Below are 22,754 nucleotides of genomic sequence, written 5' to 3'. Positions count from 1 at the left end.
CAATCTATCAGGCTGCCTGGGGCCAGACTCTGAGAAGTGTCTGTCTAAATGACACTTTAATAGACGCCGTCAAACACACAAAAGGTGCAGGCACACATGCAGGCACACGCTCATGCAGGCTCACCAGTAGCCACATTAGGCACATATGCTCATGCACAAACACACAAGCACATTTTACATAAATACACACATGCACACACATACACAAACTTGCAAGACAGAATGCACACTTTATGCACTTTTGGATGCATGAATACACACACACACACACACACAAATACACTTTCTCCAAAGATGGCATCAAGAGTGATTACTTTTATCACTCACAGTGTGTCAGCCATGCATCATTTCAGATGAACGCCCCTCTCTCTCTCTTTCACCACTGCCTGACACTGGATAAATGCAAATGAAGTTGTTGTGGAGCAGATCTCATGCAGCAAAATGAATAATGTCTCTTTGTTTTGTTTTATTTTTGCAGACACTGGCCTACACTCGAGAGTTTCAACTGTGTAAAAGCAAAGCAGTTTAACTCCTTGTGTTGAAGTACTGTAATTAAACAAGCAGTTCTTACTCACTACTTAAGCCCTTTCTCTCCTCAAGGAGCGCAGGTCATCTGTAGAAGCACTTCCAACATTTTAAATAAAGCTGACCAAGAAGTGATGGTGAAACGAATGAACTACTACTTCCAGATAAAGGTTGAGTAGCTGAGGAAAAAATGCAAACAATGTTACCATGTGAGGACATGCAGTAATATTGTTAATGTGAGATCTTAGTTCATACTGTTCCTGTTGTTTTGAGGATAAACATGGTAAATACCAAGGGATGCATTTGTCACTGGGGCCTTAAAAGAAATACATGTGCACGTATACATATAACATTCTGTAAATTGAACCCTAGATAAACAAAGTATAGAAAAAAAAACTGTCAGAAAAAAAAAAACAACAACTCCCAAGCAATTACTGCGAAAGACAATTTATCAAGCAGCCATCTCTGATTTCAAAGGTGTTCCTTCGCCTACACCAACACATGTTTTACATATTTTACCTTGCTTAACAACCAGTTGTTAGATTTGTAATGTTAATGTGAGTCATTTCAATTCAATCACTCGTACACATAGCATAGTTGACAGTGCCAGAGAGGCATGTGGTTCAAAATAAGTGCTGTATTTCCTGAGCGTTGAAATGAATAGCACATATTTTATTATTTCCTCGTAAGAGACCTAGCACCTGTGCAAAGAAGGACATGAATGTGCATGGAAAGCCGGCAAAAATACAAGAACTCTCTTATCTTATCATGCAAGCCGTGTGTCCACTTTCTATGCTTTAATCAGACTCTGGCAAGTCAAATCAATTGAACCTCAAGAAGTTCAAATATTTGCCCCAGCGAGATAGACACACTGAAATATAGATTAAATAAAAACATGCTAATCACCGAAAGAATACACAAACATACTAAAGAACTCAGCTAAGTCCGGTTAGATCTATGATGTGGCATCTGTTTTTTTCCTTTCTCGCAGCTGACATCTACAATACCATCGAATCAGTGAGTAATCAAAACTAATCTAAAACCCACAATTTATCATGATGAAGCCATTCAATTCAGTATAAACACCTGTTTAAAGAAGTCTGACTCAGCCAAATGCTTCAAACAAGAAGAAATGCAAATAACCGTTCCCAAAATCCAAACTTCTGTTCTGGGCCATGGATGTGTAATCAGCTCGTGTAATCAACCTGGTTGTCTTTTTTACGTCAGCAGGGTGGTGTGATGATAATAGAGAGGCCTTCCTTCAACTGGAACACCCAAGCTTATTGTACTGTAGCTACTTGTGACAACAAGAATTTGACCTATGTAGCTTCTGTGTTCTGTCATCACCATCATAATACAATAATAACATTTGTTTGTACAGCACCATTCAAAATAAAGTAACAAGGCGCTTTGCATAGATAATCAAAATGTAACCCTTGTGTTCTGTTGACATTTGGTTCACTTCCTCATTGTTTGCACACCCCACTGCTGTATATGTAAAATAATGATAATAATTGCAAAATAAACCATTTTTCTTTTTTTTTTTTTTCCGTCTGACTCCATTGAAAGCAGATATGTAGAAAAGTATTATTGCAGTAGTATTGAAGTGGTAACATTAGGGTTAAAACATTTCATGACAACAAGTGGTAATGATGAGACAAGTACCAGACAGTAAAAAGTACAAAAATGAAATATGACATAATGCAGAAAGATAAAATGTATTGTTTTATCTTCCAACTGTAATAAACTTAAGCCAGTTACAACAGAACCTATAAAGCATCTGACATTATTTAGTTTTCATTAGATGTCACTGAGTGATTAAATTTGGGCATATTTATAATAAATCTTCATCAACTTGAAATAGTATATAAATCATCACGGCATGTATGTCGGGCTGAGCCACACTGTGAGGCATGGGTTTCCCATGGAGCTCTCTCTCACACACACACACACACACACACACACACACACACACACACACACACACACACACACTCCTTCAGTACACATACATTTTCTTTCTTCCACAGTCTCTGTCTTCTTCTGCTGTCAGCAGGATGCAGGGAGGCCTGGACTCTCTCTCTCTCTCTCTCTCTCTCTCTCTCTCTCTCTCTCTCTCTCTCTCTCTCTCTCTTTCTCTCTTTCTCTCTTTATCTCTTGCTCTTCACTTCTGTGTCTCCCCACCACTCAGATATTCATGGCCACATCTGGGACAGTTTAATGAGTTAATGCCAGTTAATTACTCACTCCGGTGCGGCTGACCGACCAAACTCCACAGAGCTCTCTCTCCCCTTTCTTTGCTCTCTCTCACTCCCTCTGTATCGCACAGTCTCTCACCCTCTCTCTCCTTCACCGCTGATTAATGGCAGTGAGAGAATGAGAGGAAGGGAAAGAGGAGCAATCAGCATCTACTGCCATCATCAACATTACTGGTGTCTGGCTGCATTAAAGCTGGGAGAGAGGAAAGGCTGGGGAGCATGTGTGTATGTGTGTGTGTGCATGTGTGTGTTTTGGGCTGCCGAGACAGGAGACTGTTAGACCACTAATTGAATAGAGATGATTCCATTATCAAGCAGTTTGTTTGAGTGAGGAAGCCAGTTAGTTATCTGCTGTGGAAAAGAGAGAGAGATGGCGACAGAAAGGAAGAGAGAAAGAAAGAAAGAAAAAAGAAGAAAAAGGAGACAGATAGATAGTGTGTGTGTGTGTAGGTGAAAGGTTTTGACATACAGTAAAGCCAGTCTTCATTATGGGATCACTCACCGACCACAACTAATACCATATCCGCTAGTCCCTGGCTCATAGAGATCTATATGTGCGCACACGCACACACATAAGAAGAGAAGGTTGCACACACACACACACACACACACACACACACACACAGGGTTCAGTTTCAGAAACTGAAGCTGAAGTCAGTGTGGAAAGTACACTTTAAATCACACAAATTGATTAGTGATAATCATCTTAATTGAATGTAAACAATAACATCACCTGGCGTGAAGGCACACAGCACATATAGTTTATTCTGTATCTATTGTATTCACACCACAGAGGAAAAAAAAAACAACAGCTATTAAAGTTTGGATGGAATTTGCCGCTCCACTTAACAGACGCCTTGGTGTCTTGAAGTAATTCCAGTTCTTGCACGCACAAATGAAACTGTATTAAGATTTATGATAAGAAAACAAAAGGATAGAGCACAGAGGAGATGGATAAAACTTTTTTTTTCTGTTTATTTTTTACTGTCTTGCAATTTGTCTGTGGGCTCCCAGACCCAATAATTTATCACCTTTGGTTTTACACCCATCGATTTCACCCCTAGTGACCTCTCACACCAAGCGGTATCCTTTTTGTCAATGTGTGTATGTGTGTGTGTGTGTGTGTGGGTTTGTGTGTAGAGAGTGTGTTTATTAATTGGTGCGTGAGTGTAGGAAGGTGTGTTTGCAGTTGTGCGCAAATGAGTGTTTGTTGCGCACGTTGAGTGTGAACTATTCAGGGCACAGGCTGTTTTTGCTTTCAGTATTGAAAGGTCAGTGGCTGTGTGAGAAGGATGACCTGAGGTCAGAACAATATACCAGGAGACTCTGTGTGTATATGTGAAAGAGAGAGAGAGAGAGCCTGAGGTGATGCATGTGCAGAATTAGTCTCAACCCAAACTACTCACAAGAACCTGAATATTCAAATCTGATCTGATTCATCTTCATTCCAGCGTTTATATGGACAAACAGATCCATATATTTTTTTCTAGTGTTTTTTTTCTTTATGGCATCAGCCAAATAATAACCTGCTAAAATAAGTTTGTATTCTGAGCATGCTAGTTTATATTTAATGATAAATTCTTGGCAATCAAGCATAAAACAGCAAAAAACAATACACTTCTGCTTCTGCATCTAAAGTTTTGTTTTGGCATTTTAAAACAATATAAAAAATAAAAAACTTTTTTTTTTTTTGATTTTTGGGTCTGTGTGTTAATGTGTACTTGTAGGTGGGGATGTGAGTGTGTGTGTGTGTGTTTTTATACCCAGTGGGGGCTGAGTCATGTTTGTTTGTTGTTGCGGCGGTGGTTGCTACTCTCAATTTACTTGGCACTGGTGGATTTATGGTTAGGGCTTAAAGTTGCCTCTCTCATTTTACCACTGAGGAAAAGTTGTTGGGTAAAAAAAAAGGAGTGAAGAGAGAGACAGAGGAGGGTGAGAGTGGAGAGAGTAAAAGACATACTTTATATATATATATGTAGGTGTGTTAACAGTGCGTAGGCCATGACTATTTACTTATGAATTCTTTTGCACATATCTAAAATAGATCAGTTTGAAGAGAGACTTGCTGGACTTTTGAGAGCGATTTATGCTCTGATATGACTCTGTAAGCAGGGACTGTATGTAATTATAATTTTAAAAAGTGTCCCATCTTATCTTATAGTTTATATGTGATTTCTTGACATCTGGTGTTGAGTTAAACTGAACAAACATCAAGTCAGTGTGTATATACAGTAAACAGGCATTTGTGCTCGGTACCACTGACATTTGACAACCGTTTGAATTTGTGGAAAGTCAGTTTTGTTTCTTTGCACGCTGCTGCTTTAAGAAAGAGTCAGGGCAAAGAGAAGAGGGCGAAAAACAAAACAGTCAAAGACAAAGAGAAAGGAAATTAATGACCCCTCATATAGTGTCTCCTTTGTGCTTTGGGAGAACAAAAGAATGCCAAGTTAAAATACAATGGAAAAGGAAAAAAAAGGGAAGAAAACAGAAGAGGAGGAAACTGAAATAATGAGAAGAGAGACCATGACCATCAATACAAGGTTGTAAATTCCACAAAACATTAACTTCATTACATGGCAATTACTAGCTATAAGTGACAAAACAGGAAATTTCACTCTTTCCTCAGCAATCCACAACTCAGCACATATTTGTGTCTTTTGCTGGAGGAAAGTCAAACTATTATTCAAAATTAAACTACCCTTGTGTCATTTATGATGCAGTCAAACTTGGACCAAATGCTTGCTTTATTGGCAAACAAAGCACTGTTGTAGGCTAGAAAGGAACTTCCCAGAATGTGACACAGATTAGATTCAGAATTAATGTCTTTATTTCATAACGATCTGAAAAGCAAACATTTTCAAAAACGGTGGCCACTAGGAAGAGCAAAGCCACACATTTTAATGTCAGTCATAGAGCACAGTCAGTGAAAGCTACATATAGCCTTCGAAAATATATGAAAGCTCTGTTGGCAAGCTGTGAGCTGGAGTAGAATGGCCCAGGAATGACCTCACTCTCTCTGATATTTATTAAAGATAAGCAGGGAGTGTCGGGATAAGACAGGAGTGAATGTTCATATCTGATACACTTGTCTTTACGTTTAACGTCAATGCCATAACTCATTGATAAATACAAATTGTATGGCTGCTTAAACACTATCATGGAGAAGTGGCACTCTCACTGTTCTTTGATCGTGAAACCCGCACTTTGATGTGTCATAGTGTATATGTTGTGTGCGGGTGAAACGAAGGAAAGCCAATGTCAACAGTGAAGCCAAACCAATGTAAATTCAGAATTTTGTAATGCAGCAATCAAACATGGATTAACAATTGTGTTTTGATTAAGAGGCCGTGGTTTACAGTGATTTTAGAACAGCCGAGGGGCGTGTTAGGCACGACGTGGAGCCCTTAGCTGTTCTAAAATGATTGTAAATCACGGCCTCGTGTGGCTTCTTGCTTTTATAAAACGGTTACTACACACACCTGGCAAGGTTTCATAAAATAAACTCACAACAACAAAAAAATGAAATAATTTATTGATAACAAGTAATCAATCTTCTGCCAAGGAATGTAGTTCTTCAGCGACATTTAGCAGAATGGTTGCCAAGCAACACACAGACACAGTGGAAAGCATGCTAATCAGGCTAGTCAAGCATGTTTAAAGATTGAGGTGATTATTAACATTTATCGGGATATCACCATTAATTGTGCAATTGTGAAGTTCAATTTTGTCAGCACTCCTCTTTGCTTGTACAGGGGTGTTTGACAATTCACATATATGCCCTGTAACTGACATGATTTCTCTTGCCTCTAGGCCAGCATCAGAGAGTTTCTGCACAGTGGTGCTTCACAAACAGTGGTTGGTGTAGATTGTCTCGGTGTCAGCTGCTTTAACCATCTCTTTCCACCACTCATCCATACTTAGCCCACCCAGTCTGTGTCGTGTGTTGAGTGTCGTGCACATAAAAGAAAAAAAAAATCATGATTTGACTGACAAAAGTGTCCATAGAAATTTAAGTTTTATACCAAGATACAGTATGAATCATTACTGGCTGATAAAATAAATGTGCCGCAGCCTTTTTATTTGAAAAAGTTAACTGCATTAATTAATTAATTAATTAATTAATTAATTTGAAAGCATCTCACAGTCTCCTGCCTGTATGAGAATAACAAAATGAGGGGAGTTTTCCACTGTGTTGTTATTAACGTTATGTCTCCAGCAGTGGAGAGCAGCCTCTCTGCTGCACCGTCAGCTCCGGGGGAAAGACATTGTTGTTCCACATGCTGAGAGGGCGCAGGGTTTTTGAGTTGAAACAGACTGAGCACCGAGTTATTTTCTTCACCTCAGAGTTGGTTTAAGTTGTTTAATGCTGCCGTGTGCGTTGGTGCTGGAGTTTGCTGCTCCGCTCCGCTAACGTTAGTGAGAGCGTAAAAGTATTCGCTATATACTTTACGTTCCTCTTGCAAAGGTAATTATTTAGTCATTAAATTAAATGATGCTTGCAACCACTGCATTTTTTTGAAAATGAGCTACAAGACAACTCTAGCCAATGAGTTAGCCTAACCCATTGCTGCTAACTTCGGAGCTAACCCCCTTCACTTTTCCAGCAGTTGGGAAACAATATACAAGTATTTTCCTGGTCTTGAAAAGCTGCAGCATTTCTTAACTGACACACTGTAGCCTGTACATTTACTGCCAGATTGACAAGTCACTGCTAACCTTTTCCTCTGCTCCGCTCGCATTCACCGTCACTTTTCCGCCGCTCGCTCTCTCACTCACCTGCAGCTACGCACACATATTACTTACTGCCGTATTCTTTAAAAGGAGTTACGCTACCAAGAGTTTCCTAGGCAACAATACAGAAATTAACTCATGTTTCAAAACAGCGCTGCACAGAGGCTCCCAAGCGCTAATGATTTCTGCATGAATGGATATTTGGCATTATTTTAAAAAGATTTTTTTGGCCTGGCGGGGGCTCTAGTTGGCCTGGTGGCCTCTGCCAGGCCTGTACTGTTATAGGGGAAACACTGCCAGGGAGCTGGAAGTTTCTGGTTAAGTTGCTGTTGGCTATATTGTATGTCATTTCCAGTAAAAAAAACCCATCTAAATATCACAATATTAAACGTGTGTTTTCTGTTTAAAAAGTATAAACGTAAGATAGCAAGTACTCACCCATCTTTTACTTGAGTGGTTACATCTCCAGTCTGATCTTGAGTGCACAGCTGATAGATACGTGGTCTGTGTACATTTCATAACAGAAGCGCATATTTAATGAATTCAGTGTGAACAGAGAGCGTCCAATGTTACGTGATGCGACATGATAGTAGCATGCTCGCTTGCTGTGAGGTGTAATGCAGTCACAGGTGTGCTTTGAAGGTGGCTCAGCCAATCATAATCAAGGACCGGAACTATCCATTTTATTATTCTGATCCTGAAATTACTGAAGAGTCACTGAAGATGTTTGCAGCACAGATTTTCACGGTAGCTTTAATTAATAACAAGTTTGTTCTAAATAATAGTTGAGCAAAGATCTAGTTTATTCTGAATGACAAGGGGACGGGGTACTTTTTACCCAACAGTGTTTGATGTAACACAAATATGTTGCTTCAGTCATAACATAAATGCATCAACTGTAAATTAGCAGTACACATTGTTGGGCACGCTATTTAAAACATGTAGTCAATTACTCATTACTTCTTACTCATTATGAAACGTACTAATTGCGCAACAGCAAAACAACATTAGTATACTTTCCGTTACTCAGCCCAGTACACGCCCAGTGAGCAACTTTCATCTGAATGAATGGGTCGCCATCTTGCAACACAATATCCAGTTTGTTTCCATACTGTAACCTTACTGGAAATTAAAGGAAGGCACACTCCATGTCTTTTGGATGAGAGACAGCTGGTGTCAACCCTCTCATCTAACTCCTGGTAAGACAGAGAAACAGCTGAGCACCAAAATATTAAAGTTACACAACATTAATGGAATTTGCAACTGCATTGTAATGACATAATTTTAAATAATAATCCCTTACATCAGTCATTACTGAAAACATTAGTCACATTACTGTAACACGTTACTCAGTGCTGACCAAACAGTGCTTAAACTGAGTTTCTGCACCTTTTGGCACAATTAGTATTTCAACTGTCTCTAAGGTTAAATTGTTCTCTCTCTCTAACACGACTTTCCTCAGCTACATCCACTTCTTTGTAATTGGTATAGTTTCAGTATATGGGATCATCTTTTGTCTGGACCTCATCACTCTATTTCATCAAAAGAGTCAATGTCCCCATATTTTGAACATTTTGTGTATTTATCACCAACACTTCCCTGTAGCATCCGTAAGGCCACTTGACTATATAAATTATCTCTTTTGATCAGCAATAACAAAATCAAATCTCAGACAAAAAAGTCTTTATTTTAACAAACTACATTCCACAGCGAAAAATAGCCCAATAAATCTCTTCAACACATGCTGTAGCACTCAGCATTACAAAGACTTTTGATCGATTCGGATTGGGTTCAGGACAAAGAGGCATGTTAGACATAAACAACACCTGTTCAACATAAACCTATGAGGTAATGTCAGGTCTTTTGTGAGATTAATAAGAAAAGCACAGCTACCAGTACCTCTGTAAGCTGGTGGAAAGCTTGTGGAATCCCCACTGTATCTAGGTTAAACAATACACTGTCAAATACTGAGACGAGATAATTATACTGTGAGACAGTGTGAACTCAGGGCACACAGACAGAGAACCCCGTATTAAGAGCTGTGTAATTAGGTGTCAAAGCTGTGATGTGTGATTGCTGTGTTATCTGTCAATTTTGCTCCTTTTTAAAAGAATTGGGGAATTACATTTTTGGAAGATAAATCATAAAAAAAAACCTTTCCGGTTACTGTAATAAAAATTCAAAATAAATTCCTTTTCTAAAGATTCTGATGAGTGTTTTTTGTTGAACGCTGCTCAGTACTGTATCACAATCTCAACCCATCCTCAAAAGAAAAACAACAGTATAGTAGCCAACAAAAACGAGCCTAAAAACGACAGACGCTACCTAGTGGCTGTAGTGATTATGACCCAGAGAAATGACACAGTTCAGATGACGTCAGTATTAGGTGACAACTTTCGGAGGAGGTGGGTTGTTTGGATGGCTGGAGTTGGGATATTTTTCTAAAAACTGTAACTACGCTTGTCGTGGGGTTTATTGTTGCCTTGACAATGAAGGTTTCCTAACTTTAAGGAAGTAGTAACTTTAACCCACTTCACGTTTCAAGTGATCATTTTTACCCAAACCGTGATCTTTCCCTCACCATATTAGAAAACGCTCCTACAGGTCGTTCTTGAGCACATGGTACGATCCACCTACGTGGTCATTTAGTTACGAGAATGTGTTGCACGATCTCGTTGGCCTTCAGGTTTTCTACTGTGCGTCATCAGTCAACATAAAGTATTTGTGACATCAACATTGTCAAAAGTAATCCACTAATCAATCATTTAATTAATTATCCTGGTGAATAATTGATAATATTTCACAACACACTTCTTCTCTGATGTTTTTTGAAACATGGTGTTGGGGGAAAACCACGGGGCACTAATATATACATTGCTTTAATCAGGCTTTTGATCTCCAGTACAATTCTGCGATAAGTCAATTAAAACTAGGCCTGCCAAAAATGAATTATGCAATAAGTTTATTAAAACATTTATCAGCTAGGCTTATTATAAATGGATGACTTCCAGTGGAAGACAGGCAGATGAGATGAACAAGTCATCAGATTGGCTTCATCTCCATCTCTCTTATTCAACTTGGTTGTTTACCATTTTGCATGCAGATTGTTTTTGATTATAGAGTCCTATATAGTCTGCTTTTTTTTTTTTGTTGTCTTATTAAACTGCATCCAGTTCAATCGGTGAGTGCGCTGTGGTGGGTTTTTTTGACATCATGAAATGGCAGTCAGAGATTTGAAAAGTCATCCTGTCCTTCATCGTCTGCTTTTATCTCCATTTTTTTTTTTCTGTTTACTTATCAGTAACCGACAAATCCAGATTTGGCCCTAACAGGCTGTGAGGCTCGGTACTGTCCTCGGGGCATGTAGGGTGTCAGGGAGCACGCAAATGCCCCCCTGCCTCGAGGAATTGTCGGTGAAAAATGCTACCACCAAATCAATCTCTCATGGGCCTCATGAGACATGAGTTTGAGTGTGAGAATAAACACCAGGAAGAAATGTATGACACTACGCAGCTTTGGCTGGCTTTTAGTGCATGTTGGGCAATCCTAAGTTGACATAAAGTATTGTCAGTGAAAACAATAATAGCACATGGTGTCAGATCTTCGAGTCCTCCTAAAATTGGTTTTGAAAGGGATCTGCGTCAACAAATATCGTCAATACATGTGTGCTGATATTTCACATTCATATCTTTTTTGCTTTGTGTCTTTTTTGGTAAGAGTTGAGATTTCTGCAGACTGTAAGAAAGTTGCTACAAACCCCTCTGGAAAACAACAACATACAAGTCCTCTCTTCTCAGGGTACAACAGGAATCTTAGGGGTTGGGGGCTGCTCTTGCTTAATTAGAAGGTTCAAGTGAAGACAAAAAAAAAAAAAAAAAGAAAAAAAGAGGGGGAACGACAAAAACAAAACATAGGGACAATTATTTTGTAAGTGTTTTTTCTCTGCCTCTGTTTATGTGATTCTTCTGGGCATTTTGGAACCTGTTGACACAGATTATTCAGGTGGAGGCCTGAGGGGCTGGCTGAGGGCGCTAAGCCGGGCCAGTGTGCACATCTCAGCGCTTCTCTGGAATGGCTGCCAGCTCCGTCTGCTCGGCTGTGATAATGGAGCCTCCATTCCCCTCTCTGTGTTGTGTGGAAATGTTTCCATTAGCCTTTGACAAGAAAAGTCCTCTCTGCAATTTAGTCCATCTTTTATGTCCATCTTGTTTCTTCCAGCATGCAGATTTTCATGCCTGCCTCCCTCTCTTCCTCTCTGTGTCTTGCTCGCTAGTTTGCTGTCTGCTACACCCCTCAAGCGCTGCTGGAATGCTGGGGTGAGATAAAGAAAAGGCCCCGCTCAGAGCAGGTTCGAGTGTTTTGCTTTTTTATATCAATGACCTTTTTTTGTGAGTTGTAAACACAAGGGATAAACTACGGTTCGACAGAGGCTCTTCCAATTCGAGTCCTGGTCTCTCTCGCTGGCCGTTTGAAAACATGCACTTTGACGGATGAGTTTAGTATGACAGAATCATAACACATTGCCGTTTGAATGGTATCCTTGTTTTCCAAATGCGCTCACGTCCATTGACACAAGCACATCTGGAAATTCTGATGTGACCTTTATTTGCATTACTAAGCTCATCAAATTTGAACAATAATTCACACATTCAGCTGAAACTAATGTGAAATATTTTGGCAAGCGCCTGAAATGAGTGTAATGCAAATCTCATGTCTTTTTGTAGCACAAATAGGAATGGCGGCCAAAAGACTAACAGCTAGGCAATAATTCAGTCAGATGTGGAATACACTAACAGCACAGTGGGGAGAGACAGCACGAAATGGAGTGGGAGAGAGAGAGATGTGAGGAGGCCATATAAAGGATAAAGCTTTCGGCCTGGCACAGGAATCTGGACTGGTTAGCCAATACGAGACAAATTGTGGTCCTTAGTGACTCTGTGAATTAAGTTGCTTTCAGTGGACGGCTTCCTGAACCTCTGTCTGTCTTGAAGAAGCAGTGGAAATACTGTATATGATTGTTGAACTCTGTCATAACATATGAGATTGAGATTATACGTATGGTTTGGTGGCAAGGATGCTTGGAAATATGGACTGGGGACTCTCTAATAGAGCATGGGAAGCACTGGAAAAAAAGAAAAAAAAATGCTTTGCAAGAAAACCTTTGAGTTGATGCCCCATATGAGAAGGCAGTTTGCACTTGAAGCAGTTGCTGGGCTTTATTTTCGGTCATATACCCTTTTTCCATCTTTATATAGGTCTTGATACTTGTGTTCGTACCAGGAGACCTTTCTGTAGTTTCTAATAAACAGATGTCATGTTGAGTCATTTAAACATGGCCCTTGTTTCATTGTTAACGGTTAACGGCCTGTACTCTTGTAAAAATCTTTCCTACGGAGCATGACATGCATTTTTTTTTTAACCTTTTTTAAAAAAAGGTTTTTTCAGTAGAGGATACATCCTGTTGTTGCAGCTCCGCTCTTTTGGATGAAGACAGCTAGCAGTGTCTTAGTGCAGAGCTAAGATTGGTGGGAATGGATGATTCTGTAGAACATTTGGTCCTCAGAATAAACTGTACCCATTCTACACCGACAATGTTAAGTGGCAGCTGCACAGTGTGGGCCACACAAACACACTAAAATGATTAGTCTACTGGTAGCACTGAATGTCTAAGATTCTTATTATAAATGATGCATACATAATTTTGCAATACATTCTCCATAATACTTGCATGTTCATCTCTATGCAGGCATATATTTTGCCTTCAAATGGCTACAAGGAGTTAAGTAACTGAAAGGGATGTCCACCATACATCATACAAGCATGTGTGGGTAACAGATAGTGAGAGTATTCACTGAACTCTCTACACAGGTATTCTCTCTAACTTTAGATGGTATGTGCAGTTATTTGATTTTCATAGATTCTCTATGAACCACTGTTTACAGTGACATTGCAGGCTGATCACTATTAATTTTGAAATTGAATCATTTGCTTATGTATAGTGGGCACATGTATTTTCTTCTCGGCATACAGTGTACTGTACCTTCTGTTTGTTTGCATTATGATATATGCTGTCAAAATCCCAAAGCAAGCACATAGATTATGTTCTCATATAAACTTAATGTCTGTTAATGTTAAGTAGACACAGCTGTTAATCATCTAATTAACTTAATAAGGAGCAGAATGTAAATTGTGCAGCATTCATGCTTTAATAAAGATACTGATTTTGTTAGTACCCTATAGCTAGTTTGAATATATTTTCTTGATTTGTTAACACTCTTTTAAGGCTCCAGTCAGGAAAAGGTGATAAATAGCACCACCACCACCACCACTACTACTACTACTTCTACTACTACTACTACCACTACTACTACTACATATTTTATATAACATACTATTAACATATTTTAAACTGCTAATAATAATATTTTGGCTCAGTGGCTGTAATTAAATAACAAATACAGCAGTATAGTGGAGTTCATTATCGTCTGTGGCCAAACTCTACAGAAGTAGTTGTCAATTCATAAATTACTGATGCAAGGATGTGAGCCACAGCTCCCCTGTAGCACCAAAACTGATAACAAATTTACACCTGTGCTGAAATTAGACCCCAGTGGTAGGCCTTTATTTATTCAATTAGGGTCCACGCTCTAAGATTTAAAAAGGCAATCAATTGGTCTCAGTGGGAAAATAAACATCTGCAGTGGTGAGAGTTTAGACAGTGCTGTACATCTTAAATGTGTTTTTCTTCTTGTTTCTTCAATTGGATGTTTGAGCTTCATTGTGCAAAATGATGTATATGCAGAGTTTGACACTTGAAGACAATTTTCACATTCACCTGCTGAAACTGGAGGGTTTCTCTGTGCTCACCTCAAATCTGAGTTAAAAGCATATATCTATGAGCATGACTTGTGACATCACAACAATTCTGGAGCCAATCGTGGTCCAGTATGTAACTTACAGAAGTGGAAACTTGAAGCATCCAGTGCACATACACTGAGAATGGACTTTCAGTGATATAAAAATATTTTCATATTGATATTCTGGATTTTCCAAAGAGGGAGGATGAGTAGATGTTGTTTTTGGATTTTTAGTAAGGTATTTGTTAAAAAAAAACATATCAGACTCAAATTATTAGTCAAAGCAGAATGTTTTTATATGTCTTCAAACATGTCTTGATGGAATCTTTAAGGATCTACACCAAACCAATCAAGAAAGCGTCTAAAGATTCTGGTTGTATGGTGTGTGGTGAGCAGAAGAAGTGTATTTAAATGTATGCGTATGCATATGTGTATTTCTATATGTATCTAGACCTAACAGCAGGAAGCGCCGGGTGATTGACAGAGTTCTCTCATTTCCTCGAGGGCAAGGTTGCATGTACTGTTGCATCAGGTGACTGCAGCAGTGAGGCTGAAGAGCATATGAAATCCATTAACCCTTGGTGTTATTATTTACCAGCCCTCTGAAACCACAAATGAAGGTCACATATCTACAAATGCAGCCAGCATGTCATATGCACCATATCTCTGTATCACTAATGTTTGTGCATCATTCCTCATCAAAGGAGTGTGATATTAATGTGGCTCAGAGCGTGTGATAAAATATGCAGGAATGTGAGTAGCAAACATACAAAGCTGCCGCTGATTGTTGTGGTTAAAACTGCTTTCAACATGGGAAGTGAGCTCAGAATATCAGTTTACATGACTTTGAACAAGTAGTCTCTGGGATTAGATTCGTAAAGAGGGAAATTCTCAACACTCAGATTTAAGTAATATGCTGATGTACTGCTCTACCAAAAATGCACTTCTGTTGGGACTGTTGTAGGAAACATTCTTAAAATCTGAAACTGGTCATTTACTGGCCATTTGTCATTGAAAAACACAGCGTGTGAGTATTGCTCAAAGTTATCACGCAAGGGAACAGATGTGCTGCCTTTTCCGGTCTTGTGGAGCTTGCCCAGTCACACTTAATATAGATCCACTGTCGCATACACTTCACAAGTGTTTGTAGGATAAGTGCTGGATTTCACCAAGTGTTAAAAGCTTAATCCATCCAAATGTGTGAAACTGAGAAGTATTTTGTTCACACCAGAAGGAGTAAATTGACTGAGATTTGGTGTCAAGCACTTTGCTTTCCCATAAAAGGTTGGGGTCAATAACATGACCCTTCATAATGATTTAACTTCCAGCCAACTGTTTAAGAGAGACGCACACATAAAGTGCTGAACTGATGTATTAGACTAGCACGTGATGCTGTCAACAGTGAATAAGTTTTTGACCTCTAGACATGATTGACAGTTATCAATATGAAGCAAAAACTGAAACAAGGCTTGACTGTCAGTGGGCACAAATAGTTGTGGACATACTGTAGAATTACTGCTGTAAGCTCAGTGGCTTCCATAGCTTGAATGAGCATCATGATTGGTAGGACAGTAAAGCATGGGCAAGTCGGGAAGGGATTTCAATAGTAGGGGCATGTTTGCTGGAGAGTTTATGGATTTGTCATTGGAAAAGACCAGATCTCCATGTTCCAGACTCTATAACGCATCAATTTGATTCCAAATAAGACTCCCGCATAGGCCCCCATTCCTTATCAGCGAACATGTCCACGTCAGTCTCCAAGATTTAGCCACGGCTAAATTCCTCCATATTTAGGCTGGCTGAATGATATGGACATCTACGCAGTTCCAATAGCTGCAGGCAGCGCCTCTTGAATAGCATTTTGTACATAAGCTTTAGCTTACTAGCCTAGGATACCAGGCCAATGCCTTATCCCTGTTAACAGAGACCCTTCTAAGACAGGATTAGTGGGGGAGATAGTCAGCGACAAGGGGGGACGGTCCATCTCCTGGGAAGCACCACCGCTAACCCAACCATAATTGCATTTGTTTAGATAAGGAGATCACAGCAAAGTCGAGTACTATGTTAGTCCAGCAATGCAATGTGATTTTGAATTCATAGTGCCACAATATGTAGAAAGCTGATGTCAATAATCAAGATGTTTGACATGTTATTGTACTGTTGGTCTCCATTCTAGCTCAGATGTTTTCTCTTTTAGCCATTGAGCATCATGTGTAATTGTTCCTTGTGAATTTTTCAGTTGTAACATACACTTACATCATGAGTACATGAATTAACAACTCTAATGTCACAGTATTTATCAGGTATAGTGGGCAATAATAATGTGCAGTGAGCTTTTGCAGTATAAAATAACATGAACAGAGACAGTAAGTGAGATACTGTAGAGGAAAGAAAAAAAAAACACCTGACTTTCAGCTGTGACCTTCCACTCTTCTCCTAGTCTCCCATTCCTTTATGGGTTAACCATCCTTAATGCTTTATGTATGCCTTGTGTGACACTCTTTGCATAAATGATACCAAATAATTGGGATTTATAAATTATTCATTGTGTTTTAATGCAGGTGAAATGGCTTTTTGGCTTGGACTGCTGTCTGTCGTTCAGAAAATAAAAGAGGCGGAGGTGGGGTATCATAGATACTTCACCGGGGGGAAAAAAATAAATATCCCCACAGAAATGTATGCAATCAAAATGCATGAGCCACGCATGGTCAGTGCAGCAACCTTAGTGGTATCCTTTCTGATATTTTTTTCTCCTCATAAACAATAGTTAATAAAGTGGTTGAAACTGTGAAGTTTAAGCAAGGATTTACTGCATATACTGTGATGTATACATATCTAACTCCATAAATGCAGATTTTTATGTGTTTATTTACTTAATGTTTGGGTTAGGGAGGTATATGTATTTGATTAAAAGAGAACAACATTTCCATTGATAGTTTTCCCAAAAAGATGTGCTTTTGTTAGCCCATGTTTTGGAATGATAGAACAGACATCATGCTATAGGCGTGGCTATGATGTCATTGTAACAACTATAAAGATGCTTGTATCAGCTATTCAACCAAAATGTTAACACGTTAAGCTACAAATTGTCTGAACTTAAGCTAGTTTCACCAGTTTAACTGCCCTGAACTGGTCTGTGATGAATGACTCATGGCTCCATAAACCAGTGCTGTCTTCAATCACTGATGCTTTTATGAATATGGGATTGTTTTAGGGGATTATTGCTGCTGCAGTTCAGCGTTGTGTAGTTTATCACTAGCATAGACATCAGTTGTTTGCCTCATAGTACCTCAGCAACAGCTTTACAGTAAAAGGTGTGAGACAAGTCTTAGTACCAATAAACACATGTCAAACCACAGATATGAACACTGAAAAATGAATTGTTTTACCTGAAGTTAATTCATGTAAAACCAATTATATCAGCAAGAGGAAAAACCTTACTTTGGTATTCAAAAACAAATGTTTTTTGATCATGTTCATAATGTTCCTAATCACAGGTCAGCTCTCTTTCTGCTTCATGAAACAGTGGCTCCAGACTTGCAAACTGCAGTGTCTTTTCCACCTCTGTCCTGAGCCGAGGCAGGTCTTGAGTTTCCCTGGTCTTGTCCTAAATGCCTTGCATAATATCGTAATTACAGGGCTCTCGTGACCTTACTTTAACACATACTGACCCAAACATTTGAAACCGGGAGCTTTGGAGGCAAGAAATATTTAGACTGATAAAGAGGGTCCCTACTCCTTCCCTTTTAGTGCGACATAATATTTCTTTTGGCAGGGGTCACGGGTGACTCGACGTACATCATCACTAACTTATTAGATCTTGAGGCAATTAGCTGAAAACAAACAGGCCAGACAGACCGGCTATTGAGTTGCCTGAACAGGGAGAAAATAGCCTATGGCGCTCAGTCATTTCAGAGCCGCATCAAAGAGGAGTCCGTGGCATCAACAGAAAGAAAGAAACACATTGTTGCGGTGTAACGCCTATACAGTACTGGGGGGCTTAGCGCATTATTTTTCCAGTGATTCAGGTTACAGACCCAACTTGCCCCAGTATAATAGGGTGGTGGAAAGAACTTTTCACCTGAACACTATATGCAATGTGCAGCATGGTTAGTTTAGGATTAAAAATCCATTTAGGGCCCTCCCCTGACATGAGAAATCAAGTCTGTAGATTATAATGTGGGGGCTAGTCCTCAGTCTGTCATTAAGGTCAAGGGGACATCTTGATGTGCACCGCCATAATGACTGGAACAAGACTGGCCGTAGAAATCTTAAACCGCCCAGCTTTGCTCAGAGGGGGAGATATCACTTCCTCACATAATTGTCTGCAATAATTACAAATTGTCTTTTGAACTGCTCAAGGACTGGACAAAATGAGGTCTGTGGAATGCCATTTTCTTGGTAGCACTTTTTTAAAATCGCTATGATTTCAACTTTAGAAGTTCGCCTGATGATAAATCATAACACAATGGTAATATAAAACTGAGTTTGAGAAAAGAATGTGGACAAAAAGTTAAAGCAACACATGTGCAGCGACCCGCATTTACAAACCAGAGTAAAGGGAAGAAAAAAAAAAAAAGCAACGCATTGAATTTTCGCACACATATGTTGCATGTGGTGTGGGAGTCGTGCACCTGTGCATGGTTATCTCACAACTTCTGTGTTGTTTGATCTTTGTTCAGATCATAGTTAAGTATTAGATATCCTCACCACATATCAATTATTCCACAATTTAACACAACAGTAAGAGGTTTGAGAAACAAAAGGCACTTTCATCAGCCTCTCGGAGGTGGAGACAAGGGGAAGAAAAATGGGAGTCTTTTGGCTTTTTTCAGACTTATCGGTTTCATGTGAATGGCCACTGGAATGCCAAGATTTTAGTCTGCCTTTTTCCCACCAGATTTCTTTCTTTCTCTCTCTTTTTTAAATTGGTTTGTCATTCCCTCCTCAGGATCTGGTTCCTGGACATGATATGCCAAATTACCTGCGGTATCAGTTGTGCCACTGGCGATGCATTGTAAGCTTGTAAATTCCACACAAACCCCTTAGAAGGATTTGCCTCACCACTGTCACTAACTTCATTGTCTTTGGAAAGTGGCGGTACAAAAGAGACGCCTTCTGAAGTTGAGAGCTTAGGTCTGGTATTATCATAACAGAATAACTACGTGCACTGGCAAGACGAGGAGCTGTTACGAATTGAGGGACTAAGATGAGATTTGATCAGGGTAATCATTCATGTCTAAGATCCTAACATGTCACTTTATTAGGCTTTTACAAAGGCTAACATTTTCATGTTCCTTATACCATAGATACAGTAGTTCACGGCAATAAAAAAGCATGTTAACATTGCAGATGAGTCACTAAGATGCTATATTTTAATGTTAAAGCCATGCAGGTCATAACTTAGTGGTCATTGTGAACCTGATCCCCCGTGGATATCATGTTTTGACATCCCCTGCCACAGTATCTCAGCTCACAGATGTTATACAACATATGAATCATTGTTCCAAGTCATCATACATAAGAAGCCATCTTACTTCATCCTTTGTAAATCCACTCAGATAAATCTGCTGTGGAAGTTACACTTTTTTGCAGCACTCTTGCTGCAAAGCTCTTGCACATTTATCCTTCTCCCAAAAGGTGATTGTTTGGAAAAAAAAAAAAATCAGTTTTGCTAGTCAATGAGTGAAATAAATGCTCCAAAAATAAATAACCACTCTAAAATTGGATAAATAATACTCAGTATTTATAGAAAATGCCAAATAGTTGTGGAAAGGGAAACTTTTACTTGGGCTGTGGTGGCAGCCACCATTTGTGCTGAATACAAATCCTGAAACCCTGAATTACCATATTTGTGTCCCTGAGATCCCTCTCAGTTTATTAATATAATAAAGTTAAAGTATGTATAAACCACTATGCTTAATGATGATGGCCCTTTGTGCTCCTTTAGGAATCGTCTCTGTTGGATGTCTCATTAATTGTGGTTGTGCTTTCAGTTTATTAGGGTTGGATGGATTGTTTCGTTTTTGGATAGTCTCCAATAACAGGCCAACAAAGCAGGAAGACTGGGGGTCTGCATTATGTAATTGCACCCTAGTGTTACTATTCAGCATTTATGTACAGCAGTGGATGAGGCTAATATCCTTTACAATATCAGTATACAAAGCTGCTTAACACCACTCCCATGCTGGAACACTTAAGGAAATTAAGTCTTAATTACTCTTTATTTCTAATGAAAATTAGCAAAGGTCAATATGATTACTATAGTGGTTTCAATTGAATAATATTGAGCAGTGTGCATGCTGTTTTTTTGTTAAGTATCATTCGCACACGCATTCAACCTCAATCTAACAAACTGCTGGCCTTATTTTGTAATTTCACACATTTATTTTTATGCCTTTCAGAGGTGATGATCTCACACTTGAACTTTATATACTGTTTATAAACATTGTCAAGAAAGGAACCAGTCAAAGGGGCCAGACAATAAAATGTAGATTTAAGGAATAGAGACAAAAAATAACAGACAGAGAGACAAACAGACAAAATTAGCGTTATTGATAACATAAACAAATATATTTTTGTTTTAAATGAATGATTTAAGTAAGTGAATGATTTTATAAATCAATAATTACAGTAGAACGATTATATGATGCAAAATAAGGGTTTTATTTCTCAAATCTATTACACATTCTCTGGATTAAGGCTTCAATCAACCTATACGATTTACTGTAAATATTTCAAATCTCCAACAAAGGAGGGATTGGAGAGGGAATTCAAAAACTCATCAGTGTCATAATAGTGACATAATGACCACAACATTTATTACAACATGCAGAATATTGACATTCAAAATGTTCAAACTCTATCAAACATATTCATATTTCAGTTGCTATAAATATGACAACTTGTATGATAACTTGGAAAAAATGGCAGGAATGCAGTAGGAGTGCAGTAGGAAGACTGAATGAATTCAGAGAATGACTTACACTTAATAGAATGTTTACCATCCTCCTCTGATAAACATATCCTAAATATAAAAGTGTGCAATGACATTAAAAATATTAAAATTCTGTAACACCATCAGTATATGAACATGTTGCGTACAAAGGAGATAAGCACATTATGGCAATGTGTCACCACATGCAGTATGAACATATGTTATGTAAACAGAGTAGCGGCTAGGCCACACTCTGACATTCTTTACAACTCTCTCTGCGTTAAGGTGTGTTGTATGAAGCTGTAATTTATGGTACGACCCAATTCTACTGTTTGCAGCACATTGCATCACATTCTGTTATAACATACCGCCCTGTATCGTCTTCTAAAACCAGTTTTACTGCAAAGATCCAAGCTACTCTGAAACACTTTTGCCTAAAAAAAAACCCTCCAAACAAACAAGAACAACAGGCGCAGCACAAAGTTGCACACGTCTCAAAACAACAGTGAATTTCAGATGTGCAAATTTGCACGTTGAAACAATCCGTCTCAGCAAACACGTGCGAACATGTACAATCAAAGATTGCGCGCAATTAATATATTTTAAATTTGCTGCACATTTATGGTGCCTCTTTGTTCAAATAGTTATTTTGCATGTCTCAGGGTAATTTGGATTCGGTGATAAAACAGTCTGTAGTAATGTAGCAGTAACAACACCGACTGCTATTGTCTCTGCTTTGCATAAAGTATCATCACTGAGGTCTCATCTTGAGACTTTTTCGCGAGCCACGCCGCAGTGTTTATCTGGTGGCTGTGTGTAGAGGTGGATGATCTCACGGGGGCTGCTGGGTAGGTGGTGGGGTTGGGGTTGGGGGCTCATTGCCTATGCATGACGGTGTTGTTGGGAGATTAGAATAACACTGACTATATTCTGTAAATGAAGAAGAGAAGCAAAGGAAGCCTCCGGAGTCCATTATGGATTTTAATAATACATCAAGGTAGTGTAACTGAATAACCGATCTCAAAGGGAAGAGGAGAGGAAGAGGGGAGAGAAAAAATACACACGTGACATTTGGCTAATATTACAATATGAATTATGAAAACAAAAAGGACTTTTAGTTAATCTTGTCTTTCTACTTTTATTCATCTTTAGGCATTTTTTTCTTCTTTTTTTCCCTCAACTTCCCCCTGAATCCAGAACACGGTGTAAACAAATAAAAGTGGAGGAAAAACAGTTTGGCATCTCTGTAGATTAATTAATGTGCCTGCGACTTGGCATCACCGGGTGAAAATTATGTGCATAAATAATATCACTAATTAAAAAGATGCAGATTAACATGCAAATAATGTTAATGAGGATCTGCAATTCCGGAGTGTATTCGCATAACATCAACAATTTAATGTGTTGGAAGGACTGTGTTTGCATTACATTAATAAAATTCAAAGA

The 22,754-nt window shown here is 38.9% G+C and overlaps 1 protein-coding gene across 1 annotated transcript in view; it reads left to right on the top strand.

Annotated features, from left to right (window-relative positions):
* Positions 1-22,754, top strand: part of irx2a (iroquois homeobox 2a) — a 116,800-nt gene that overhangs the window by 7,728 nt on the left and 86,318 nt on the right. Inside the window, exon 2 of the mRNA XM_042423185.1 lies at positions 11,788-11,862. Within this exon, the coding sequence (XP_042279119.1) occupies positions 11,788-11,862 (75 nt within the window). The remainder of the gene's footprint in view (positions 1-11,787; positions 11,863-22,754) is intronic.

The sequence above is a fragment of the Thunnus maccoyii genome, chromosome 10, assembly GCF_910596095.1.
Source record: "Thunnus maccoyii chromosome 10, fThuMac1.1, whole genome shotgun sequence".
NCBI lineage: Eukaryota > Metazoa > Chordata > Actinopteri > Scombriformes > Scombridae > Thunnus > Thunnus maccoyii.
This window is presented reverse-complemented; position numbering and strand designations above follow the sequence as displayed.